At 45.2% G+C, this 27,938-nt stretch overlaps 1 protein-coding gene across 1 annotated transcript in view; it reads left to right on the top strand.

Moving 5' to 3' along the window:
• The window catches only part of LOC119403983 (insulin), a 244,082-nt gene that overhangs the window by 164,231 nt on the left and 51,913 nt on the right, over positions 1-27,938 (top strand). The window contains exon 2 of the mRNA XM_037670613.2: positions 18,376-18,597. Coding sequence (XP_037526541.1) covers positions 18,384-18,597 — 214 coding nt within the window. The 5' untranslated portion in view covers positions 18,376-18,383. The remainder of the gene's footprint in view (positions 1-18,375; positions 18,598-27,938) is intronic.

Here is a 27,938-nt window from a genome sequence, read left to right as displayed (position 1 = left end):
ATGCGCGTGGTGTGATCTAAGATGTCGCCCCTACGTTGTGCGTTAGCCATGCGTCTTCTCAGCGAAAGTGGCTGTACGCTGTCGAAAATGGATACGTCGAGATTCAGCCGTGCCATTGTGACGCCATTGTTGGCGGTATGGGATCTTATCATCACGAATGTTCCAGGCGAGTACCTGCTTTCTCTTTTATGTTATTGTGGTTAGCGGTTGTGTCTTGCGTGAGATGTCATTGTATGTACGGAGCGGTTCACTGCTAAATGGAACAGGGAAGCTTGGCGGCCGCTTCTGCCTGCGCAGGCGCAGCACCCGTTGTTCTGAACTCTTTCGTCCTTTCTTTCTTTGCTGTCGCGCCGGCTGCGCTTCGAATCCGCGCCTTGTTCTCTGCCTTCGTGAAGCGAATCGTTTCAGCGTCGGAAGTGCGCCGTCAGCGGTGTCGAGCAGCGGTGTTACGCGCTTCATGTTACATTTGGCTGTGGACCGCTGCGCACAGCCATTTTGTCACGATAACTCAAAGCGCGTGTGTAATACTCGGATGTAAGTGAATGTCTGTCTGAGCTCGTACAATGCGGCGGGACACCTACCTAGGTTATATAATGCAACAGGGTCGACAGTTGGGCTACTTTGGGACTCATAACGCCCGTGTTAAGCTGCACACGAAACAAGAAAAATATGAAAAAACTTACGTAAACGAAACACTCGCTGCCGCTGCTTGTTCGTGCTTTCTCTGCATTGTGCTATTCGAGGGCCCTTCCCCCCCCCCCCCCCCCCCACACACACACACATACACACACATCATGATCTTTGGCACGTGCAGTTTCACGTTTTCCAACCGGTTGACCCTCCCCTTTCGGCCTCTGTCGCGCGCGGCGCAACTTATTTTGACGGTCCATGTTCTCAGCGTTATGGACGGTTTGCAGTCAAAGCAAACGAATTCGTGGAACGAACAATGACGTAGAAAACTGGAATGGAAGTCACGTTTGTGCTTAGCACGCATCTCCTAAGTTGCAATTTACAAACAATCGTTGTAATGCCAACTGCAAGCAATTGTTGTTCTTGTCTAACCCCATTTGAGGTCAGAACTGCCATGTCGGTCTTCAGATAGGTAGTGAAAAGAGGGGGGGGGGGGGGAAGAGGTCCTGACGTTGTGTGGGGGGCCACATAATACTGCCCCGCGGGCTTCAGGTTGCCGACCCCCTGTTGTAGAACATTCGGCAGGGTTCTGTTTGGTGTCGCAGAAGTCCGTGGTATGCCCGCGTCACTGAGCCGCACGTAACCCGGCCACGAGCCGCTTCGCCCTCCTCAGTATTTTGCCAGCGTCCGTGGTGTGCCCGTGTCACTGGGGCGCGACCCACGAGCCGCTTCGCGCTTCTCAGTCTGGCAACAGACTTCTGCGACACCAAACAGAACCCTGCCGAATATTCTTCGCACCCGCTCCTCTATCAGAGCGCAGGTGCCGCGTTTAAGTAAGATATCACTAACACGTAATCGTTCCAAGCCTGCTAAGGTTAAGACGTAATTGCGACGAATCGCCCCTGTCGTCGTGGCTGGCCATATGGATACCGGTTGGCGCATGCCGCGATCACGATTTGTCGCGGAAAGATTAACCGTGTCCCTCAACTCTTGATATGGCCGACGCCACGCAAAAGGTCTTTCGTCCTTTGGGAAAGCGAAAGGCCTTGCGAGGGCCAGCTGTTTTAGTTTCCGCGACGGACGCGTACTTCGCGGTTCATCACAAGGAACGAAGGTGGCAGCCAATGGCGGCCAGGCGCGTTTGGCTCGTCACCTATTTAATCCGCGCAGCACGCATACAACAGCGCTGTGGCAGATGACTTCACTTTCTTATGGTTATAGGGCTGTGCCGTACTGGCAAGTTCATAGATGGCCGTAACCGCGTTTTTCGTGCTTTCCGGTGTTTATCTGTAACGGCGTTGCCGCATGCATTCGCGCTGAAGTCAGACTTATTGATAGGCATTTCGCTTTCCCAAAGGACGAAAGACCTTTTGCGTGGCGTCGGCCATATCAAGAGTTGAGGGACACGGTTAATCTTTCCGCGACAAATCGTGATCGCGGCATGCGCCAACCGGTATCCATATGGCCAGCCACGACGACAGGTATAGTCTTGGTTGGCGATTCGTCGCAATTACGTTTTAACCTTAGCAGGCTTAGAACGATTACGTGTTAGTGATATCTTACTTGAAAGACATGGATGCGTAGCACTCAAGTCTTCATTTGTTCGAATTTGTCCGAATATTCCAAAAAGCGTGATTTCACATTTTAGTCCAATATGCTAATAATTAATATATTATCGAAATACTCGATTCGTATTCGAAATTCTGAATACATGCACACACCTATGTACTACCGATCAAGTACACAACTATAATTGTTATTAAAGGAAAGTAGTTGTTCGAGGGCTAGTTTCTTTGTTACACAGCGCTTATTATTGTCTGTTGGTTTCATTTGTTGCGTATATGACAGTTATTACAGCACAATATTTCGCCTAGGTTGATCACAGAGCTTGTAGGTTCTCCATATATTAACGATTTTTTCCAGCTCGTAAAACAGAAGCAGCTGTAGAAAAGGTTCACCACTGTGTGCGCCTTCTTTTTTTAATGCACAGGGAGACCAGTAGCGCCCATAGCATCAGCTTTGTTCCCTTTGCCTTTTGTTTTCTGCGCAACTAATTATGCATGCAATTACACTGGCACTAAATTTTCTGCATTGTACAGGACATCATACTGTAGCGAACAATATACTGTAGCGAACGGGTCTGGGGAAGTAGGTGTGTTCACGTTGTATTAGTGCTCGAACACACAAGGACACAATAAATAGCGGGAACGTGTTTACGATTGTGTTTGCGCTGTAGTACAAGGTGCATATGCAGTACACAGTCACAATGCATTTTATTTTTCAGTGCAGGGTGACATTCTTGCAATCCCTTGTGCTCCATCTACTGACAGCGGTATTTCAGAGGTGCCACATGTTGCATCAACTAGACAGTGGTGTTCCAGTGGGTCCAAGTGCATCTACTTGCGGGTTTGCAGATTTCCCCTACCTCGAGCTCAAACATGAACAATTTCTGTTAAGGACAATGAAACGGCTTGCTGTATGAAAGCGCCCGTTTCATTTTGCAATTTTTAGTACAACGGGCGATTTTCGACATCTGTTTGCTTGAATTATATTTTTAGTGTTGATATAATGCAAAGGTCTGTTAGTTTTCGAGCACAGTAAGCATGTTTTAGATTTTTTGACTATTCAAGACATCTTAATAAGGAATTCATTATTTTAATTTAACAAATCATTTTCAAGTATCAGCCACCCTCATTGGCAGGTTCGATCAGCTTATGTTTGTTGTCAAAGTGCACATAACACGAATTTTGTTGTACGTAAAAAAAGTTTGATCATTACCCATGCCTGTTTTTTCCCAATTTTTCATACCTTTCTGTATCACAGCATACAATAAATATTTTATATTTTTTGAAAATCAAGTGTTATGTTTTGCAGACCAGTTTGACTGGATGTGGAAGCCATATTAAGCATTGCTTTGTACATATGCTCGTACATGATGTTGTATATACATATTTAAATGTGTGTACTGCTTCTGATTTCACTTCATGATCCTTAATATGCAGCACAAGTGGGTGATGACCGAATTTGAAGCTTCAGATGAACACTAGAAGCTTACGCATGGATCACTGGGTGATTCCACGAGAGATCGAACGTGCCTGTCCGGTCGCAATTTTTGTTTCGCCTGCATTTTTTATATGTTATGTGGGCACATTCAAAGTGCACGGAACTAAAAATTTTATTTCCAAGAAACGCTCTCAGCGCGCCGAAAAAATATTTGAAGGTGGCGGCGCGGGCCTCCTGTTTTTGCTCACTGCAATGTTTTCGGATTTCACGGCCGAATTTAGCAAAAACTATAAATGATGTGACGAAATTTTTTTTGCTGGTTTTAATACGCATTAGTGTGAATTACATCCATGCTTTTTTTATGCCGTCCTCAAAAAGAAGAAAATGGGAAAAAATGGCAAACACAGCCGAAATCAAAAAAGGGTCCTAAGTTTGAGGCGCCTTGGCGCCTTTGTTATTTCAAACAGAAACTTGAAAACAATGTCCACTATAGAAAAGGGGCTTTGCAACATTTATACAGAAGATCATTTTCCTACGCGCAGCGCAAAAAAAGAAAAATATAGTTAAAGAAGCGAGTTTTTTCAAAAACGTACATTTTCAAAAAATAAAATAAAAAAACTCCGGTCTCAATTTTCACGACAATTTTTTATCGAAGAGCGCTTATGTCAGTGAACACACGGTTTTAATATCATATGTCCTCATTTGCTTTGTTTACGAGATATAACTGGCCAAACTGACCCTTGCTGTGTGTGCTCACTTCAGTGCGACTGATGGTTGTTATAAGCTTGCATTGTGCGTGAATCGCAGTTTTAATTATTCTACTGCAGCAAAACCTTGCTCTGGTGGCTTTTCGTCAAGAAAAATGTGTTCTAAGATTTTATTTGGTTCTAGCGTGTGCGAAAGTGGGCTGCTGCCGCCCTCTAAAGGGTGATTCCACGAAAGATCGAACATGCCTGACTGGTCGATATTTTTGTTTTGCCTGCGTTTTTTATATGTTTTGTGGGCACATTCAAAGTGCACGGAACCGCAAATTTTATTTCCAAGAAACGCTCCCAGCGTGCCAAAAAAATTTTTGATGGTGGCGGCGCGGACCTCCTGTTTTTGTTCACTGCAATGTTTTGGGATTTCACGGCCGAATTTAACGCGAACTATAAATGATGTGTCGAAAATGTTTTTGTTGGTTTTAATACGCATTACTGTGAATTACATCCATGCTTTATTATGCCGTCCTCAAAAGAAAAAAAATGTGAAAAAAATGGCAAACCCGGTCAAAATCAACAAAGTTTGCTAAGTTTGATGCGCCTTGGCGCGTTTCGTATTTCACACAGAAACTTCAAAACAGTGTCAAGTATTTCAACGAGCTCTTGCAACATTTATGCGGAAGATTGTTTTCCTACAGGCAGCGCAAAATAAGAAGAAAATAGTTAAAGAAGCGAGTTTTTTTCAAAAAAGTGCATTTAAAAAAAGATCAGGCCTCAATTTTGACAACATTTTTTGTGTCGAAGAGCGCTTATGTCAGTGAAAACAACGCGTTAATATGTATGTCCTCATTTGCTTTGTTCACGAGATTTAATGGGCCAAAATTATCCTTGCTGTGTGTGCTCACTTCAGTGCGATTGATAGTTGTCATCAGCTTGCAATTGCACGTAAATCTAGTTTTAATTATTTTCCTGCAGTAAAACTTTACTCTGGTGTCTTGTCGCCAAGAAAAATGTATTCTCAAACTTTAATTGTGTCTAGCGTGTGCTGGGGTGGGCTGCTGCCGCTCTCTAAAGGGCTAACGCGTACGCAGTTTGCAGCTTACAATCTCAACTTGCCCCGCCAGTATTCGCTAATCAGAAGCACGCGAGACACCGCGAACACATGGCTTAGGTCACTTTGTCAAAACTCTCATTGCACACAGAATAAAGCATCTGTATGCAGCGAAGGCCACCTTAATCAGTAACTAAATGCCACAATCAGCAGGCGCGCTGTTATGCAGTTGTTTTCTCACTGTCTGCTCGCTTCCCTTCACTTACGTGCATTGTACGCTCTAACCATCTTCCCCATTCGACGCACACTGTGCCTAAACAACATTTGTCAAAAGTTATCTCTCTTTTCCGAGCCGTTTATTTCACTTCCCGCTATCACATGTTTTCGGCGTCGTAGATAACGTCTTCCTGTATCATCTCGACCTCTACCTCAGCGTTTAAACAGCCAGAAAAGGTGCGGTGCGGCATGATTAAGCCACGAGTGGCCGAAGCTGCCCAATTTATGATGTTTTGTTGCCACTTTACTAAAGTGCTTTCCCACGTCGAGGACAGCAGAGGTCATTGGTGGCGCCAGACGGACATTACCCTTAGTTTTGACAATGAGTGCGGCCTACAAATTATTTATTACAGCCCAAAGGGCTTAGACACCCTTAGTCATAAAATGTTAAACCGTGAGCAGTTCTGGAAAGGCATTCATGACAGCTGCGCAGATGTGAGATAATTTGTGCGGTGCCGTTCAGTATAAACGTTTCGACTTGCTCTATAGTCTAGCTGTTCACTACATGCGATGCGCGCGCTCATGGCTACGTCCGTTTGTTCTGTGCCGATTATTTACGCGTTCACAAAAAGAAGATTGCTGAAGAAAACGTTCTCGTTGCGCAAACTTCTTTTCTTTGCTCTTTTTGTTGTTGCATACCCCCAGAAGCTACTGTCATAGGCTGAGGATCTTCGCGACACCTGCGAAGTCTGCTTGCATTGCTTTACGCTCCTCAAGGAAAGCCTGTCTACATCTAACCGCGATGAGGTAGACCAGGCATTTCTTCAGGAAGAAGAAGCGATTGATATCTTGAACGGGCGCGCCCATCTTCCCTCTGATGATTGTAGGCGAGGTTGTAGGCTGCAAACTGTTTACGCGTTAGCCATTTAGAGGGTGGCAGCAGCCCACTTTTGCACACGCTAGACACAAATAAAATCTGAGAACACATTTTTCTTGACGAAAAGCCACCACAGCAAGGTTTTGCTGCAGCAGAATAATTAAAACTGCGATTTACGCACAATGCAAGCTAATAACAACCATCAGTCGCACTGAAGTGAGCACACGCAGCAAGGGTCATTTTGGCCAGTTATATCTCGTAAACAAAGCAAATGAGGACATATGATATTAAAACCGTGTGTTCACTGACATAAGCGCTCTTCGATAAAAAATTGTCGTCAAAATTGAGACCGGAGTTTTTTTTTATTTTATTTTTTGAAAATGTACTTTTTTGAAAAAACTCGCTTATTAACTATTCTTTTTTCTTTTTTTGCGTTGCTCGTAGGAAAATGATCTTCCGTGTAAATGTTGCAAAGGCTATTTTCTATAGTTGACATTGTTTTCAAGTTTCTGTTTGAAATAGCAAAGGCGCCCCAAACTTAGGACCCTTTTTTGATTTCGGCTGTGTTTGCCATTTTTTCCCATTTTCTTCTTTTTGAGGACGGCATAAAAGAAGCATGGATGTAATTCACAGTAATGCGTATTAAAACCAGCGAAAAAAATTTTCGACACATCATTTATAGTTCGCGCTAAATTCGGCCGTAAAATCCGAAAACATTGCAGTGAGCAAAAACAGGAGGCCCGCGCCGCCACCTTCAAAAATTTTTTGGCGCGCTGGGAGCGTTTCTTGGAAATGAAATTTTCAGTTCCGTGCACTTTGAATGTGCCCACATAACATATAAAAAACCCAGGCGAAACAAAAATTGCGACCGGACAGGCATGTTCGATCTCTCGTGGAATCACCCCACTGCAGATTTCACTAATTCGGGGTGTCTTTCCAACCAAGCCCTCCTTATGTGAACACGACCTTTGCCAAACCAATATGAAGACGCGTTTGTGCAAATTCGGTAGTACACTCCGAATTAATGACATCCGCAGGAACACATGCATGACGCCCTTTGTGACCACCTAAAGCTTCTGTTTCGGCCATTACACATGACGCGAAAGGAATCGTGTATACCCTTCCAACACCCATACAAAAGGGTGTTAATACGAGCTAATACCCTAACACCCCATAAAATTTTTGCTGAACACCCTTTCTCTAGGGTGTTAAATTAACACCCTAATTGAAGGGTGTAGTCAATAATACTCTAAGGGTGTCCGTCTGGCGACAAACCGATTTACACCCTTAAGGGTGTAAAAATGTTTAAAGTGTAGTTACTTGCTCACGGCTATTAATGCCTCTATTCGAAAAGAGTGTGTTGATAAAAGTGGTGAACGTGCACTCCACTAGTAAAAGGGCCCACCACTCACGACTACAAATTGGACTCAGAATTTAACAGCTCCCTCTTCAATCCGAAGTTGTTTTTTTTATCAAGCCTCGATGACTGGCACAAGGCCTGTTCAAGAGAGTGTTCACGCTACTGGACGCTAATTGTTTCGAGAATGCGGTGCTTTCCATGTGTAACAAGCCAACGGTATGCTATCTAATGTTCTGCTTACGTGATCGTACGTTGAATAATTACATTTTTGCACTTGACGATTATGCCTCCACATTATTCCTGCATAACAATTTTAAGGTATCAGTAATGATTCGTTCCCGTGTGCTCTCTTCAGCGTAACCATTGACGGTCTGGCCTTGCGCTTCGCATCATTCGTTTTTTCAGAGAGGCATCGAGTCTCATGAGTAACAACAAGCTCATGTGCTTTGTAGCTTCCCGAATTTAGACAAGGCGACCAACTGTAATCGTGGTAGCGTTCACTAAAGGCGTATGGACATAAATGCAGAAATAAAAACACCGTAATCTTTCTAACACTGCCGTAAACAAAGCGCGATTGCTTACCTTCTATGTTGAACAGCAGCAATCCACCGCCGCCGTCGCTTCTGCTCTTGAAGCAGCACCGGAAACTTGTAGAAGTGCGTTCCTGGCGAGCTTTTGTATGTGCTCGAGCAGCCACCTACGCAGCAGTTATTTCTGGGCATCGCTGAAGGCTGTCAGAAGCAATAAATTGTGAGGGAAGGCGCAACTATCACAGCTACTACAGCATTCGCCTTGACGCTCACGGGAACACTGCTCGCCCGAGCCCGCCTACGCTTCTGAGCCGTGGCGACAGGCGGCGTTGTCGGCGCTTTGCGCAACGCTTATACCGTAGGGGGTGGAGTAGAGGATGGTCACAAACTATTATCTACAATATCGGCATTCGTTATAGTCAACGAAATATTCCATTTTCCAGTGGAGGATCGATACAACGAATAGTTAGGCAGAACGAAGCGTTTGCTATCGGATATGAGAGAGAGAAAGCTCTTTAATGAAAAACAGAGAATTCTGCCGGCGTACCTAAAGGCGCCTACATGTTACTCTGTATAGGGGAGGGGATTGAGGAGAGAAAGGCCCTAGGAGGAGGAGGGCAGGAAAGGAGAAGGAAAAAAAGATAATATGATCGTGGTATGTACATGTCACAACGTAATGATGCTGATGTAAGTAAAATTACAGTTTATCGATTCGGTGAATGTCCTCGAGGAATCTGAACAGAAATGTCAAGATTTTACGTTGCTGAGAAGGTGAAGACGTAGGTCCAAGTATCGGATATGAAATATATACATCATATTGTCCGGCATGAATTATGGAAAAAATGCTGTAGAGGTACGGTACAGTGGGAGCTACAGAAAAATCAGGACTAGCTGAGGTTCGTTGAAGTGATTGGAAAGCAGAACTACGAGCGCTTCCAATGTGGCACTGTTTAATGAAAGGGCAAGAAAAAGAAAAGAAAAACTATGGCGCGATTTAACGCTTACGCAGAAAAAAAATTTTACGTGCACCGAAGCTTTGTAGAAAAAGGCCATGGTACATGACGCCAGAATATCATGCTTCAGCAAACCGTAATATCTGAATAGGCGTATGAACAAGTTCATTAGTGTACGCTTGAAACAAGAATTAAAAAGCGTGTACTGAGCTATGACCATGGTCGAAATTTCCGGAGTCCTCCACTACGGCGTCTCATAATCATATCGTGGTTTTGGGACGTTAAACGCCAGATATTATATTATTTAATATTATTATGCGCCATGACCATAGTGCGCATGAGAGACAGACTGCCGCAAGTTCTTTCCGCCGCAGTTTTATCCTAAAAGCCATCAAAACGCCATGCAATGCTTTTTTAGAGAGCACTTCCGTGTAAGTGGCTGCAATGGGCCATCTATTTCCTCGCGATTGTGTCTACAATCGCTTGTAGGGGCAACGCACTAAGGCGCGAAGGTATAATTTTGATTGAGTAAACTGATGTGACCTTAGAGATACCTTTCGCTGGCATTCCACCCCTCCCCCATAGTGTAGGCAAAATTTTCCTAACATAATGGCAATTTGGAGCAATTTAAAGAAGCACATAACGTCGGAAGTATTCTGACACACTGAACTGTTCTCTTCAGAGCACATGACGCAATATAACATCTAGTGTGATTCTGACTTTTCTGCAGTATCTCCTGCTGTGACGACGACGAAATTTCTCGGTGAGTGCTGCTTAACAGAAGCTTCACAACTTTTTCTTGATTAAGCCGACCAAACCCTGTAATATGTTCATTATCACAGTAAGAAGGAAGCATGCGGCCAAGGCGATAGAATGCCGGCCGTACTGGCCAATGCCAGCAAAAATAAACTTCTATTCCTACATCAGAATATGACACCTACATTCATGCGATGTTGAACAAACAGCATAACAGCGTGTTCAGCACTGATGATGCAATAAGTGTTTTTCATTGCATCGAATGTGTGAAAGTGGGATTACTTTTACGCATATGGGAGTATCCATTGCTGGCAGTAAAATCAAATCCGCGCGAAAATTATCTAGAATTGACGCTGAAACTGCTTACAACGCTGAGCGTTGTAAGCAGTTTCAATGGTATGGTGCGACATTATATAAAAAGTTCCAGAATGAAAGGTATGTATTCATTATAAAACTGTGCAAACGGTAGCATGAATTTCACAAATAGAACGCTTTTGAGGCCATTTCGGAGTATTGTGGTCCTTTACAACGTTAAAAGACCCCCTACAGCGAAAATCTTGTTCGTAATCTTTTTCCTGCATTTTGTAGCTTTGTGCCTCGTAATCCCGCAATTCAATCGTAAGTGCTATAAAGTATCGTATAAATAATGTAGCGTCGTTAAAGGGACTGTCTACCGTCCTTCATTCCTTTTCTGTTTTGTATCGCAACAGGAAGCTTAGCGTCTGAAGTGTCCAACCTTGCAGCGGTTTCTCCGGAAAGTGAGTAGAAAGTTTTAAAACAGAATTTTTCCATCTGCGTTCGGTCTTCTTCCATTGGGGTAGGGACGCCCATAACACCGGTTGGTGGACGCGATGACGATTGTAGTGGCGGTGAAGGCCGAAAACTGGAACCACATACAGTTTTTGCAGGCTTCATTACGTTTTGTTTATTATTAAAACAATTACTGTAGTGGTCATTTAAAGCACACAAACTGCCAAAGTATCATTACCACAGTCTCTTCAGCTTTGTTTAGTCAGCCTGAAAAACCATCGCAGTCAAGCGGAAAACTCTGTCTGTCCCGGTAACACTGGTAAGCCTGCGTTGTGAAAAGAACTGTAGTGGTTCCACTCATGCCGAACGAGCAACTAAAACATGAGACGTGCTTCACAGAAGAACAGAAGGACCCTCTCATAGGCGTAACTACCGGGAGGTGGAGCCCCCCCTCCCCCCCGGCAGTTACACCTATGAAAGTTAGAAAGGCGAACCACTCCCCCCCCACTTTAGACAGTGGTGAAGGCCGCTTGCCCACTGGGAAACGAACCACTGTGGAGTATATTTCTTTCAACACATCAATCACGTCATTATATAAAAAAATTTGTCTTACGCTTCTACTGTGAAAATTGTCTTCAGCGTCTCACGACGACGAACTGTAGGCTCTCTGCGGCGCAGGCCGCCTATGCGGCTTTCGCGCCTTGCTCTCCAGAATTCTAAAGGAGGCTACCGCGGAGAAGGGGCACTACGAAGCTAGAACACTCTGTCATGCCTTTGTTCTACTTTGCGTGGCTTGAAATTTACATCATCAACGACACAAATGCAGGCGGTGACGAGTAAACGCTTTATGGGCCGATGAAACGCTCTTCCTCTTTCACGATATTAATTCTATTTCATCGAAAAAGAATAGCATCACCGCTTCTCAATATGCAAGCTGGTGTGGGTCGATAAGAGTGCAGAAGTGTTAAGCGTTTTATTTGGTCCAAACTGGGAGAGCTAAAAAAGGTTTCCGCTTTCGTCTCCAATCAACACGCTTTGCCCCATATGAAGGCAAAAAAAGTGACTTTTAAGGGCTCGTTTTTCTTTGTTATAACAATATTAATGAGAACTAACAGACAATAATGCCAAGGAAAGTATAGGGAGTGTTATTTCTAGTAATTAGGATATAAATGTGAAGTAAGTAAAGTGGACGAAAAGAAAACTTGTCACCGGCAGGGACCGAACCTGCGACCTTCGAATTCAAAGGTCGCAGGTTCGGTCGCAGGCGGCTTGCAAAAATGCGACGAATAAGGCAGTGGACTCCAGCACATTGGGAAGCCCAGCTTTCAAGCTTGCCCCGCAACTTGTTCTACCGGACCAGGAAGATCGTCAAGGTCCACGGTTTCCTGGACTAAGGAGTCTGAATTGATAGACGGGATAGTTAATCTTGATTCATTTGAATTGACTTGTACAGCGGAAAATACAACTCGGATGGCAAAGAAGCACACATGACCAGCGCTGTTTATGTCACTTTCTCCCCCTCTCTCAGCAATCCTGCATTCGCAGAATTGTATACGCGAAGAAAGAGCTCAACATCGTTATACTACAACAGAAAATATTTATGGTACTCATATGAATTCATCTCGCCCGCTGCTATAACTGGCTTCTGCCTGTGTGAGCGGCGGGCAGCCTTTATGCATTGCGTTCAGAATGAGACGCTTTTACTCTCCGACGCAAAGCTGCCAAAAATGGATAAATACAACTTTAACTTACATATATTTCTTTTCAACAAAATAAGTTGAACTGGGACAGTTTTTTCCTCCTACCAATAGAGTGAAACACATCGCTGTTGAGTGATGTGGTTCACTCACTGTGGTAATTGTGATCAGTTATAGCGTCACTTCGAAACGCCCGCCTAAAATCATAAGAAACTAGCGCCCCGCCGCGGGGGAGCGCCTAAGATCACCTGCGCTCAATCTTTGACGACGTTGAAAGCGCAGTTTTGAAATCGGGGTCTTGTGCGCGGTAAAGAATGCGACGATGCGAGAGCTTCAGTATGAGTTAAGCCTGTTCCCTCCAGGGATTCCAGGGACAAGAAAAGCATTCCTGGCATAAGCAGCTGCAGAACCACCTTGCGAGCAGCCCGACAGCAGAGAGAGAGGGGCGAGGAACAATAGCCCTCGCCGGGCGCCAGTCGTGGTATCGTGTGCGCCCCACAAATCGTCTGTGACGTCGACAATGCTCGCTCTACTCGTGGAACGTCACACAGGGCCTCGATCTGCGTCATACGAGTGGCGATCTCGTAAGGTGCTGCCAACTCGAATAATCAATGACGCTTACGTTAAAACCAAATTTAAATATCTTAAAGGCAAGGCTATAGCCTGTAATAATCGGTGAGAAGTGCCCAAGTGTACAGGAACATCAAGCAACACTAACATCACGAGGTCTCAATTTTGGTGTCAGAGGTCCTTTAAAAGGACCAACAACTGATTTTTCTCGACCCAGTGTTTTACGGCGCGACAGGAAGCTTACCCTTCGTAGCGTTTGTAGCTGCAGTGGTTTATCCTAAAAGCACGTAGTTATTTTATAAGCAGTATTTTTCGATCTGAAAGGCTCCAAACACGCATGAAGGCTTGCTCCAGAACGCTGAGAATTGATAGCAATGCCGCTAGCCCCTATGAAAGCCGTCGTTGTTCTGTTTTCGCAGGAGTTACTGTAGGTATGCTTAACCACCTTTATTTTGAGCGTTCCAACCATTTTTGAAAATAGCAAGCTATTACAATGAGATGATGTGGCTTTATACACCTTCTCGGTATTTGTACAGCGTTGTGCGCGCCTGCGACCAAGGTTGCCTGCGCCTGTGTCGTGGATGGCTTTTCGTGGCATGGGATCATTACGCCAAGCGAAGGCAGCGCCACTTTGTTGCATACAACTAACGCAGGCCTATATGTACATTTTTATGGAGTAATATCTTTTAATATAAAGAAATGAACAATATTTCAGTACTAACAGAAAAGTCATCGAACGCATACACCAATCAATGGTCACGTGACCGGCTTCATCGGACCGTGTATGATTTTGCCGCCAGAGGCGCCAAAAGTCATTTTTCGCGACTTTCAATGAAGAAATCAAAATATAAATCCACCGCTCACGAGATAAACAGAGTTGGTTTGAGTAAATGCGACGGACAATCTTTCCATCAGTGCAGTCATCTCATTTCATGTTCTGGGCAGTTATCGGTCCCTTTAACGGAAAAAGAACCCTGACAACCGAAGAAGACATTTTCAGGATTATGAATAGCAATATTTGCCCTGCAGTCGTTATTGAGCAGTAGAGCCATCACTCGAATGCAACCACCGTGCTCAACGCAGCCGCTCATGAGCGAGGTAATGGGACAGGCTGCACATCCATGTTGTCCGTCAACAGGTTACCAAGCAATGGTGGCAGTCATACTTAACGAGCCAAATATCAGTGTCCACTTTAGCACCACCATCGTGACGGAAGCGGGATGCGCAGCGTATGGACTCCGAAGGACATCAAGCAGAATTTCATGCAGCGGCTTCAATAGCTGCTGACAAAGTATGGACAAAGACGACTGCAAGAACATTCCTGCACACATTGTCTGAATCGATTTCATGCGAATCAGTCACCGAGTAATTCGCCTACGCGGCAGTGTTTTGCTTTAGGCCAAGCGTTACAACTTCGAATGACGTCTGTGCAAATTTAGCAGTTGTGGGTGTGTCGAGGGCTTACCAGGCGCCAGTGGAGTCGGTGTGCTTACCAGGCACAACAGGCACAACGGGCTTACAGGCACACCGACTCCACTGGCGCCTGAGAGGTAGCTTATGCTTCGACGTAACGTCGGCACTCACGTTAGAGCACAGACGTCAGTTTTATCGCAGGGAAGCGTACACTGCAATGGGATGATGTGTATATTGTCGGTATCGCTCGTTGGCGTTCTGTTTCAGTGTGAAAGCACGCTTAACTAAAGCTTGTTGAGTCATCAAGTAATGTTAATTGCATTTTTAGAAAACGCGTAGCTAACACTGCAAGCACACAGGACGTTGCCCAAACATCACGCATGTGTAGGGTATTTTTCCGAAGCAGTCTCAGGCACTAGTGTGGCTCCGTGGTACAATAATTGACTGCCACGTAGAATGCCTGGGTTCGAATCAGGCTGGAATGGTGACTTTTATTCTTTGCGCCCATCGGTATTTCAGGCTCTCAGAGAACGTCGCCGGCGTAGGCAACGGAGTTTATGCGAGATGGGCTCTTTAACGCTATCGCATTAAGATTTACAAAGTCTATTGTAGCCGTTCCTGGGTTGAGATACACTGTGAATAAACGGTGGCGCGTACCGCATTCCCTGGGACGTGGTATGACAGTGTGCGCAACACGTGACTGAGGGGAAGGGTTTCATGACCTTCACGACAAGCACATTGTGTTATTCACTTCATGACCGCTTCATCGTGTCGTCATGCACTCATTTCGTCCTATGCTAAGTTTGGTTATACCATACTATATTAAATAAACCAGCACGAGAGCGCCCCTACGTAGGCGGCTGATAGATAGATAGATAGATAGATAGATAGATAGATAGATAGATAGATAGATAGATAGATAGATAGATAGATAGATAGATAGATAGATAGATAGATAGAAGAACTCGTTGAAAGGGCAGCCTTCGTCTAATCGTTGCCTGCATTATAAGGAATGTGAATGTCGTCTATTACTAAAGGAAACAAAAGTGCTGTCGAGGCTCAAAGATTGGACCACGCGAGAGATTGTAGAGGCATTCTACATTCACAAATCAGCTGACGTATGTGTGGCAAGGCCTTCTGTGAACTTGCATAAACTCGAGATAGACTATCTAACCGCCAACCTGTAATCATAACCACGTGTCTTTCGTTTCCTTTTCTTTTTCTTTATATGTGTGGTTTCTGACAATAAACCTTCAGTTGTCAGTCTGCGCTCGTCTCGTAGTTCTTCCCTTCGTGTTCGTGTTTTTCGCGCAAAATGCAATCTAAATGCAATACCAACTCGCCCAATGTTCAGTTCTTCTTACCACCAGTCGCGGGTTTGGTATTTACGAGTCCAGATAAGTGTTAAGCATCTTATAGTTCCTAGTGGAACTGAGAGAGGAGAGCAAGTTCTACAAGCACCATTTCGATTGCAGTAAGGTGTGCAAACTGAAACGGAATTAAGGAAGCACCCATGACAAGCCTAGGCGAGCCATTTGAAATTATGTTCATGTCGAAACGCCTGGTCGTACGAAAACCTTAACGCTATGAAATTAAAACCCGCGGCTCGCGACACCATCCCACGTAGTCAAGATCGGCAGCGTCATCCCGTGCGCGCTTATACGAAAGGGTGGGCCAGCTCTGTCACCAGCATTGGACTCGTTGTTAGTATTACCGCTAAACAAGCTTCTTCATCATTGTTTTCGCAGAAACTTGTTCCTGTAGCTCATTGCTTGCAGGAACATAGCCACGCAGACTTGCAGACAGATGCCAGTAACTTGCAAACTGACTAGGGACAAACTGCGTGGCCGCGAATAAGTACGAGCGAACAAGGACGAGGGAGGTGAAACCCTGGGCGAACCTTTAGTTATGCCTACATCGATTAGACCCGGGCCGAAGTCGAAGTCAGAGTCAGTTTATTATTGTAGTGTACATTGAAATGGGAAACAGGAAAATCTACAGACGAGGGTCCCATAGCCAAAGACTGCAGCGGGACCCTCGGTTAAAAATAGTTAACAAGAAGCATAAAAAAGGAAACGCCGAGCAAGTGAAACAAAAACAAGAAAACGCTTAAAATACAACGAATATGTAATAGTTAAAGCAGGTTCGTGGGGTTGCTGTATGTATTTACCTAAAACAGTTTTCGCTTATCCGAACAAAGACACATAGAGGTCCGGATATCTCATAATATTTTCCTGCGAACTGTGGCGAGTATTTGTTACCTGTCAAGAAAGTACGTATTTACCTCTAGAAGTATCAACTTATAGAAGACCAACGTAAGGTAGCAATAAAGAAATTTGGATGCTGGTGACCTCGTAACATAGTACTGCATACATAATATGAATGAAAAGTACCCGTTGCTGTTATTGGTACAAGCTGTGATACTACATATTGGCGTAGTTTCTTCTCCCGAATAGGTTCTTGGTAGACCTGAACTGCCACTGCTGGGAAAATATGTCGCAGTTGCCGCTCAGTGTATTGTACTGTACACCATAGAAATTCCTATAGATATACTAGAGGGAACTCTGGCGCTTGTGTCTGTTGGAGCTGCACCGCATGGCGCTTCAGCCAGCATGGGAATGATGGGGAGTACACGTATTTGTCTAAACTGCGATCTTTCGGCTCCGTTTGGCTCCGCATCGACTGCATCCACTTTGTCGCAGGACGAAGTACAGCGAAAGTCAGCAGTTGGACTTCACCACTTTAACCTTTTTAGGCTCACCAATTCAAATGTGGTCACGAAGTTTACAAGGCTCGTTTCCTTTATCCGAAACGATATAGGCATATTTCAACTGTAGGATGAAACAACAGTTACTTCAGTATTCGAAGTAGTACTTTGCCAGCAGCTTTTAATTAATACTAAGGCCCAAAATTTAATGTTTCTTGAATGAACATCATGAATCTCATGATAATGATAACAGAGTGAGGACACATTCGCTTCGGTTACACTGGAGTTTAGAGCAAACAATACTTCATCCGGTGACTGGCCAACCTTCGATAGTCCCGTAAGAGCTTCAGCTGCATGCACCTTGCTGTTCTTTCAATTGAAAAAAAACGAAAATGATCCCTCGCTTTTCCGGCGCGTTGTTTCTTTTGGGTTTTCCAGTGAGTGCTCATTATTCAAAAAGTATTCGAAAAATATTCGGTGCTTCAAATAGGCGCTATTCGATTGGCTATTCGAAATTTCCCACTATTCGCACATCACTAATAGCTGATTGTGTATGCTATTGTTAACATTGCTTTCGTGGACACGTCGGTATTAGTGAAACCGAAAGAGATTGTTAAGAAAGGATGCATACTCAAAGCAAGTTTGAAGGTGCGAGACATACCTTACCGCTTGAGCACTCTCTTTGTGAATCGTCACAGCTTGTGTTGCTCTTTCCTCGACATGATTCACTCAAGTTTATTCGTCGAATATGACAGATTATTCCACTCACGTAGCGTACAAACTATACGGGTCCGTAGGTAAGTAACTGAGCGTTAATAAGGCATCTCCCACCATAAACCTAACAGACACGCAATTTTGTTCCCACACACCGCCATGTCTCCTTTTCCTCTTTATTCACATGTTGCTGGCGTCATTATATATATTTCAGTCTATTTAAATGTCAGAAACAAGCTTCAGTACTCCGTATCATGCCTACTCGTCACGAAAACTACGTGTATGTCAATAAACGTAGCTATATTTACAAGTATTAACGTAGCTATACAATTGCAGAAAGCAAAAGATTAGATTGGTGCTGTCACAAGCCTCTCAAGAGTGCTTGCGAAGGTAATACATATCCGAGAATGAGATCGCGAGAATTGAAGGTTGTGTGCCATCGTGCAGCAGCAGCCATGCCGTCCTCCACCCCAGCGGCCAATGTGGCGGGCTGCAGCCTGCTGCTGCTGTTGATGTTTGCCCTGGCGGCCTCGTCTCTGATTGAGAAGCGCTCACGGCTCTGCGGACCGTACCTGGTGGAAACCCTGGCGTCCCTGTGCGGAGGCGTGTACTATGACCCTTCCCAGAAGAGGCACATCGGCCGCCAACAGATGACGTTGCAGCCCATGTGTGAGTAACTGATAACACTTACTAGACCTTCCCAATGATTTGTATTAAAGGGACCTTGAACCCTAATTTTACCCGCGGGTTTAATATTGCAAGGCGTTCGTTGCATACGCCTTGGCTGAATGCATGAAAAATTTGGAGGTAGGCGCATTGAAGCAAAAGTTGTTGAACTTTCAATCGCAATGTAAAGTCGGACGAAAGAAATTGACTAACGATTTTACTCACGCAGTAATGTGTGAATCTCGTTTGTGTGGTTCTAATGAAAACGAGGCTTACATTTTATCCTACCGAAACCGTGCACCAATGGTGGCCTTCCTGCCTCAAGCGGCCACCGCACTAGCTTTCGGCTTCGGTGACCCACATGTAGGAAAACGACTCTATGCTCACAAAATGAGAGGTCAGAACGGGTCAGCAACGATGAGTGCCAAGGAATTATGTGCTTTACCTTGATGCAGCAATGCAAAGTAAGGCGTATTCATTAAGGCTGCGTTTTGTGTAGACCGCGCGACAGCGCCAGCTGTGTCACTTGCAGAGAAATTGAAATTGTGACGCACAAACTGACATATTTTTCGCAGCTATATGAAATATTAAACATATTACAATTTGTGAATTATTCACAGTGAGTACCGAGTTCTACGCGCGTTTATTGCTTTACTTTTGATGTGATCTGGTTTCACTTGCAGAAACTGTTAGCACTTGCCGTCGTATAGGCCGCGCCGCAGTGCTCAGAAATTTCGCGATTGTTACACACCATTGTGTCAAGATTTCTCGCAGGCCACGAGTAACCGTGTTTACTCTAGGCCTAACACGAGCACCAGCGATAACGCTGGAAGATTCGATAAGGCATGTATAAAAGCCGACGCATTTCACAGATGGGCAGATTATAGTTGACGCCCGACGTCCGTCCTCGCCGTTATCTTTCTACAGCGAGTGTCGCTTGTACTCTGAGTCTCACCTTTACTGGGCACAAGTTCACCCACTAAAGCATGTCATCTTTACCGACTGCGTCCTGCTTTTCTACATCTCCACGACAGTGTGATATAGTGAACTCTCACTTGAGTGAACTTCAAGGGACCCAAAGAAACAGGCCACTTAACAGAAAGTTTACTAAACTGACTATTCACTAGAATACCGAATAGCATTTGGCACAGGAGATGTCAAATGAAAAGTGTGAAATGTAACATTCCAACACTGACAGAGACAGAAGATTTTATTCTTCCTCTTTCTCTTTCCCCCGTTCCCCCGCCAAAGCAGTTCTTCGTCGTCTTTGAGTCGCTACACTCTCCCTGGCTTTATTTTCGTCCCTCCGTTGGATATAGGGAATCACATTGCTGATGGCAGCTATTTCCATGCCACCGTCTTCCGTTACGTAGCCGATGGTCTTAAGTATTCCGTCTTTTGTAGCCGTCTTGGTCACCTTAAATGGTCCCAACATTTTTGTACTATGAGTGTCATAGCCTTTCCGTATCAAAACTAGATCACCTAGAGTAATATTGGGGATCTTGTTGTTATGACGCTTGTCAAACGCTCGTTTAAGCGACTCCCTGTGTTTTCTTTGGCTCTCTGCAGTCTTCTTGGTCTCCTCAAGGTGTAGTTTTGTCTTGATTTCCAGCGTGTCGTCTGCAGGCAGATACGCCGGTTCACCGAAGGCCGCATACTGGGGACTGCATCCCAAAGCACTTGTATGGGATCTATTGTGATGCGACACTGCTGCTTGTAGGCAACATTTCCACCCTCCTGGGAATTCCGGGTACATGCTTATGTATTGTTTTATGTCCCGTATGACCCGTTCTGCGAGCCTGTTGGCTGACGGGTGGTATGGGGCTGTGAACTTCAGAGTGATGTTTTTTTCTTGTGCCCACTTAGCAAGTTCCTGGCTCCTAAATGCCGATCCATTGTCAGATACAATGCATTTCAGTCCCTTAAACATGTCCCTGTTCAGTAGTGCTATGACGGTTTGCGCATTCTCCCTTCCTGGCTTGGCCGCAACAATCCTTGAGCATTCGTCAATGCATACTAAGAAAGACTGAGTTCTCCTCACGCCTTCGCTTTTTTTCTTTAGCTCAGCGAAGTCAACATGGACGGTCTCAAACGGCACACTTGCGTGAGGTGGGAATATCATAGTGTCCGTTTTCTGCTTGTATTTAGCCTTCTTGAGTTGACAATTGTGACAGGAGCTGATGTAATCGGCGACATCCTTCTTCATTCCTGGCCATGTAAATCGCCTTCTCAATTTGTAATAGGTTCGCCAAAACCCATCGTGTCCTCCTGAATGTGGGCTGTCATGATACAGCTCAAGAACCTTTTGTACCAACGTAGCTGGAACCTGGAACTTTCCTCCTATTGGCATCAATTGCTCTGTACCTTCCCAGAGCTTGAGTAAGTTCACACTTTCCTTTTTCCCGCAGCCACTGATTACAGGAAGCCGAGAAAGTGCATTGGCATCTGACAATTCTTGCGCGCTTCTGTGTTCGACTTCAAAGTCAAACTGCTGGATTTCACTGATCCATCGGGCTATTCTCCCTTTTGGTTGTGAAACATTCAGCAAATGGGTAAGTGCCTGATGATCAGTGAATAGTTTGAACTTTGTACCTTCGATGTAAGATCGAAAATATCTCATTGCTAGAACAACAGCCAATGCCTCCTTCTCTGTTGTGCTGTAGTTCTACTCGGCCTTCGTAAACGTATACGAATAGTAGCCAATAACTTGCGCTCCTCTTTCATGTTTCCGCTGATACAGAACAGCACCTGCACCGAAGTTGGAAGCATCTGTCGTCAGTTCAAAGGGAAGAGTGAAATCGGGTAGCGTAAGGATCGGATCTGATGATATGGCTGATACTAAGTCATCGTAAGCCTTTTCACATTCATCAGTCCAAATAAAATCTGTGTTCTTGTGAAGCAAATTGTTCAATGGTTTCGCTCGGGCCGCAAAATTTTTTATGAAGTTTCTGAAGTGTCCAGCAAGCCCAAGGAAAACTCTGAGCGCGTGTACACTATCTGGCTTCTTCATGTGCCTTACGCGCTCCACCGATTCTTCCTTAGTGCTTTTAGTAAATCCATCCAGGACGCGTCCAAGAAATGTAATTTTTGTCTTGAAGAACTCACTCTTCCTAGAATTTACTTTCAGTTTAGCTTCGCTCAGTGCGATCAAAACAGCAGTCAGATGTTCAGCGTGAGACGTTTCATCTTTTGAATAGACTAATATATCGTCGACGTAGACGTTGCAAAATACTCCAAGAAAGGGTTTCAAGACGCCATTCATCATCTTTCGAAACCAGGCAGCGCTGTTCTTCCACCCGAAAGGTAAGCGGTTGTACTCATATATGTCAAAGGGAGTGACAACGGCCGTGTACATTTTATATTCCTCTTCGAGTGGTACCTGCCAAAATCCTTTGCAAAGATCTATTCTGGAGAAGACTTTGCAACCTCCCGTTTCCTCAATTATTCCATCAATTCTTGGCATAGGAAAAGGGAATAGGTCCGTTTGGTGATTCAAAATTCGGTAGTCTGTACACAGTCTCAAAGATCCATCTTCTTTAGGAGCCAGCGTAATTGGTGAGGCGAACGTAGACACCGATGGTCGTATTATGCCAGCATCTAACATCTTTTGGATCTCACTTTTCAACCAAACTTTCTTCTCGCGTGACATGTTGTAAGGCTTTCTCCTGACCGGTGTAACGTCTTTCAGCTTGAAAGGAACGGAAAATGTTGTTGTTGCTGGTGGATAGTTGCTTAAGCAGACAAGTTCGGGGAACATGCGGCGGACGTCGTCCTCACATGTAATAAGGCGATCTGCGATACTCAATGAGGCGCACGTCTCTTTCGCCACAGTCACTTCATCATTCCAATAAAGGTTTAACTTTAGGGTCTTCATATCAGGTCGGGAAAGCAAAAATTTGTAGTCGCATCCTTTTACTACGAGAGCGTCAATGTCAGCATTCTGGCCTTGAAAAGAGACACTTGTTCTCACCCATTTATCGTAAATTTGTCTCGTCCCATCAAAACTTTGTACTTGTACCGACCTCCCTCGAATAATTTCTTTCCTCTTTACAAGTGCCTCATTTATGACAGACACAGATGCCCCACTATCTACGAGAGCATCAACATCTTCACCATTTACCTTTAGTTTGATATACAGAAGGTTAAGGGCCGTTAGAAAAACAGTCTCCAATTTTGTCGTCAGGTGGGACTGTGCACCCTCTTTTATTCGTTTTTTGTTTCAGCTGCATCTGGATGCGAAGAAGCCATATGCTCTTGGTCGTTACTGGCATCAGAGATTACATTGACCACTCGGTTTCGACCATGCCAATTGTCAGGATCACGTGACCTCCAAGGTGCCCTGTCGGGATGGTAATCTGGCCGACGTGGGTTCTGGGAAGTCGAATCAATTGAGAGTTTCCTGAAAGAAACTAGAAGTTCCTCGACAGTTTTTGGCGATTGCACTTGTGCCTGTCTCTGGAGTTCCTTAGGAAGGCCGTGAATAATGAGCGGTACTATCGCCGACTCCGGAAGTTCCGGGTTTGCCATTTGAAGAAGCCGCCTTTTCTCATAAAAATACTCTAGGGGCTTTCCTGATCGAAATTTGTAAAAAATTGCTCGGTCCCACCTTTCAATGGGGTTTTCGTCGAAAGCTGCCAGGAAACTGCTTTTCCATTCATCCCATGTGTCGGTCTCGTGTCCAGCGTAGTGAAGCTCGTACCACTTTCGAGCCAGTCCGGTGAGGAACGGACGCATGTTCCTGATGCGCTCACTGGATTCTTGCCACGAGTTGTCCTCACACGCGTGTTCGTAGAACTTGATCCAGGTGTCCGGCCTTGTGCTTTCGCCATCAAATGGATCAGGCTTTGCTATCTCCTTGTTGGGTCTTTGTTGTGCCTGGATGACGGCAAGAAGACTGTCCATGAACTGCTGCTCTCGCTCTGCGTGCTGCTGCTGACGGTGGAGCATTTCCATGAGGCATGAGCCAACGGAATAATCTTCTTTGCTTGGCGCAACCCTTGACGATGCTTTCAAAAGCGGCCTCATGATGTGTTCTTGGAACTCGGAGTACTTCAGTTTCATCTTCACTGATGGTTGGTTGTCGATCTCCTCCGGCGTCTTCCCGGCTTTCTGAGCGACGAACTCACGTAGTTCGGAAGTCGTGACACTTTCAGGCAATTCATACGTTTCTTCATCCACGTCGCACGTCGAAAAATATGGCCTGTCACTTGAACTTCGGGATAAAGTCAAAGTTATCCACATAGTTGCGTTCTTAATCCTGTCGAAGACTGCGCCAATGTAACATTCCAACACTGACAGAGACAGAAGATTTTATTCTTCCTCTTTCTCTTTCCCCCGTTCCCCCGCCAAAGCAGTTCTTCGTCGTCTTTGGGTCGCTACATGAAACACAATTTATTTTTTTACCTATCTAATTTTAAATTGGACTGGCGTCTTTAAAGCGCAAGAAGAGACAAAGCTGTCCAGGTAACACGTTTCTGTGCACTTCCTCTGGCACAGCTTGCTGCTGTGACACGAAGTCTCGCAAATTCTGGCATGTTCTGCAGCCTCGGCTATACAGCATTTGAAACTGTCGCGGCCATTACAACTTCGTCGCACTCTTCTTCTTTCGGTTCCGGACGAATTCTGGAAACAATTTCCAAATCTGATAGTTCTACCAGAGTCCTTCAATACTTTTACTGGCATGAAGCTTCCGCGAAAGTTTGATATAGGGACAGGAGCAGCCACTAGGGGCGCTCTCGCCCGTGTGGGGGCAACGGTGCGGAGCCGGTGCTGTAGTTCTATGGCAGGCATCGGAACAGAAAAACGTAATTAAATGTACCCCTGAACGTTCATTATATCTTCAGAGGAATTTTGCCTTTAGGTACATACGGGTAAGCTCGAATACAGTGGAATTTAGCGTCGAATGAGGCCTTGGGAGCACGAAATTCGTCGGTAACAAACGCATGCTGCCTTCGCTGTGCGATATACTACCGCTATAGAACCATGTTTCTTCCGTATTCTTTTAAAGCATCTAGTGGAAATCTCTGGATGCTCCAGAGTCCTTCAAGGGCTCTGGCGGATCTTAATGCGTCGCGGAATTACAGTGGCTGCAACTCTTGAACGCGCATATCAAATATTTCAGTCTATACACCTGGTGTTTGTATATGAAGATATCTTAAAGTAGCAACAGCCGAAGCAACAGCCAGTTTGAATGAATCAGTGCTTTGAATTTAGCTATTGAGCAGCACCCAGGAATACTTCCTACGGCTTTTCCCTGGTTTTGTGTTTTCTTTTGCGTTGGTTTATAAATACGGCGCCGTGCCGCGTTTAAAGTTCGGTAGCTAATATAATACTGTGTAGTTTTCGCAGCGATTCTTTACAGTTTTTAAGGCGAAAGCGTTAGATATATATGCCTCATCAAACGCGAAAATTGACCATCGGCGCTGGCGGCGTTCCGTGTCAGCGGCGTCAGCACGAGTTATGCGAAAAATCATCATCACGTGATGACGTCAAATATGACGTCACAAATCGCCAAAATTTCTGATGTGATCATGACGTCACGTAACGTGGCGACACACAATGACGTCATCACAGGACATCGTCTTTTTGCATTGCCTCCGTGATCGTAGGACCGATCACGGAGGCAGTCCAAAAACAGGCGAGGTGCAGAAACCTTGCAATGCCTCCTATCTTGGAGGCAGTGCAAAATCACCTTAGGTGCAGGCAGATTTCGGAGGGGGGCGGGGCAGGATCAATACATCAACTTGAAGAAAAACAAGCTGTCCTTAACCACCTGTGGGTTTACTCCGCTCATACTACTGAAACGGCGCCACAAGGGAAGACGAATGCACACGAGAAAAAGGAGGACACGAAAACACAAGCGCCGACTCTCAACTGAACTTTTATTCACATGCACACAACCTAAATATATACCCACGCGTGGCCTCACACAGATAACAACCCGCACATAAATGCATGTAGACCGTAGTGAACAAACAAAAACATGGTTGATCCCTCCTTCATAGGAATCGGAATAACACGAAAGCAAAGCGTGTTCTTACAGAAGTAACTGAATGCTTACTGTACATTGATATAAGGAAGTTTGCACAATGTATATTGATGTCTGGCAGCTAATGGCGCCATTTAACGTGTATGCACCCACTTTGGTGATTGGTGGCACATCTCCATCCCGATGACTAACGTCCTTGCTAAATGATTAAACAAACCCTTGTGGTACCTGTAGTAGTTAGCGGTGAAAGCGTAATCAGAGAACTAGGTGTGATAGCCAGAAGAGCATCGCACATTGGACGCAGAAATTGGTCGCCATCCCGCGGCATGTTAAAATGTGATTGAAGTCCACGGCCGGACTAGAGGGAAACGCAAAGCGCGTCGTGCCGCCCCGGTAGCCCGGCCGCGATTTTTCTCGGGGCAAGCGCGTGAGCATGGAACGCGGTGTTACAGCCAGGTAAGGCAGGCGTGCGTCGCAGAGCTATTTTTGCTTTGTATTAGCGTGATGCTGAGCGAGGCCGACGCTTTTACGACGCTTGGGCAAAGGTCGCCACCTCGCGGTGTGTTAAGGCATTGACAAAATTGAACTTCTATTGAAAACACGCCGAATGGGGCGGACGCGTAACGCGTTGCAGGTGCTAGTCGCGAAGGCCACAGCAATGACGAATTACTTTGCCTTACCACTCCCAGAGGTCAACACCACCTAGCCGACCGGGAGAGTGGTAGATATAAAAGGCGCGTTCGTAAAGCCTCCAGAGTCTGTGACAATGGCGCAGTGGATAGCGTGCCCGGCATCTGCTGTTGCGGACCTAGCGGGCGTAGGTTCGATGCCCGTTAACGGTACCTTTTATTCTTTGCCATCTGATTGTGTATATTTTTTCGACGTCATTTCCGTGATGGAAATACGTCACTGAAGTCTTGGTGGACCACGGCATAAAACACTTCCGTGTTAAAAAAAAACAAGAATATATCTACCCATTCAAGTATAAGATTTCTGTGTTCTGCAATGCTACAGACGGGAAGCTGATGCACGACTCTTTTTGCTTTTGTATGTGCCAAGCCTCGATAATCTCTCTAGTTGTCTGGTTATCATGCCGTTACACTATGCGAGTTTCATTGAACTGTGGTTTACATTCACATTGCTGACAATGCGCAGCCATATGCGAGAGGCCATCGCCACGTACACCCGAATCATGTTCTCTTATCCTAACATTAACACACCTTCCTGTCTGGCCTTTGTTGCGGCGCCGCGAGACAGGGGAATTCGGTAAACAACACACGTGGCACGCTCTATTGCTTGAGACCGGTGCTTCACACCACAGCCTATACTCTTCTTTGCTTTTTAGGGGCGAAGCTCCTTAAGGCGGCACCCGTTCGTCCCTCGTAGTCGTCGTCATCGTAGTAGTCCGTAACAAGTCTTACGCTTTGACCTCCAAGGTGGTGCCGGTGGGAGATTTCTCCTGTGCGTTGTTGAACAATAAAAAATTCGCAGCGTGCGCGTTAACTAAAAGCCGAATTCTTCTGTCTCTCATTCCCCATTAGCAGCCATTGGCATGTTCCAGTAGGAAACGTTAGTAGAAGTAGAAGTGTAAGTGTTAGCTAAAAGCCGACTTCTTCTGTCTCTCATTCCCATTAGCAGCCATTGTTTACCTCCAAGGTAGTGCCTGGTGAGATTTCTCCTGTGCGTGATTAAACAATAAAAATTTTGTTCAAAACGCCGTTGATTGATGAAATAAACCAACGAAAGACGCCAGATGTTTTGTAAAAGCAGAACGAAAGAACGCCAGATGTTTTTCTTAAAGTGTAGTAGTAGTAGTTGTATGTAGCCACCTCGCCCGATCGTCAACGGGCGAGGTGGACCGGCAACGGCGCGAGGACCGTGCCGTACGAGAGTTAAATCACACTAAATGACATACTTTGCGGGCGATACACTCTAGTGAGCTTTCAACTTTTCGTCTTAATGTACATGATAAAGAAATTATTTCTACGAAAAACGCAAGGCACACCTTGAGCAATATATTTGGTTTTGTGACGATAAATGGAACCATGAGGCGATGCGAAGCCGGAGCACTTGCACGATCGCGTTCCGTTGGCTTTCGTTGGGCATGCTACCGACCTCGCGTCGTGGAACGCGCGTCCTGTCTTCCCTCTAGCCTTGCCTTTAATTCGCACAGGGCGAGCGGGGAATGCGGTCGCTCTTGGCGCTCTTTCGCTCGGGAGCGGACTTCTTCCTTGCATTTCACCGATCACAAGTGATAATGAAGGGACCACGTAAACCAACAGTACAATAAAAGTTTGATGTTTAATATATACACGATGTTTCACACTCTTTATATTATGTACTGGGCGCATTTCAC

The sequence above is a fragment of the Rhipicephalus sanguineus genome, chromosome 9 (genome assembly GCF_013339695.2).
Source record: "Rhipicephalus sanguineus isolate Rsan-2018 chromosome 9, BIME_Rsan_1.4, whole genome shotgun sequence".
Classification (NCBI taxonomy): domain Eukaryota; kingdom Metazoa; phylum Arthropoda; class Arachnida; order Ixodida; family Ixodidae; genus Rhipicephalus; species Rhipicephalus sanguineus.
This window is presented reverse-complemented; position numbering and strand designations above follow the sequence as displayed.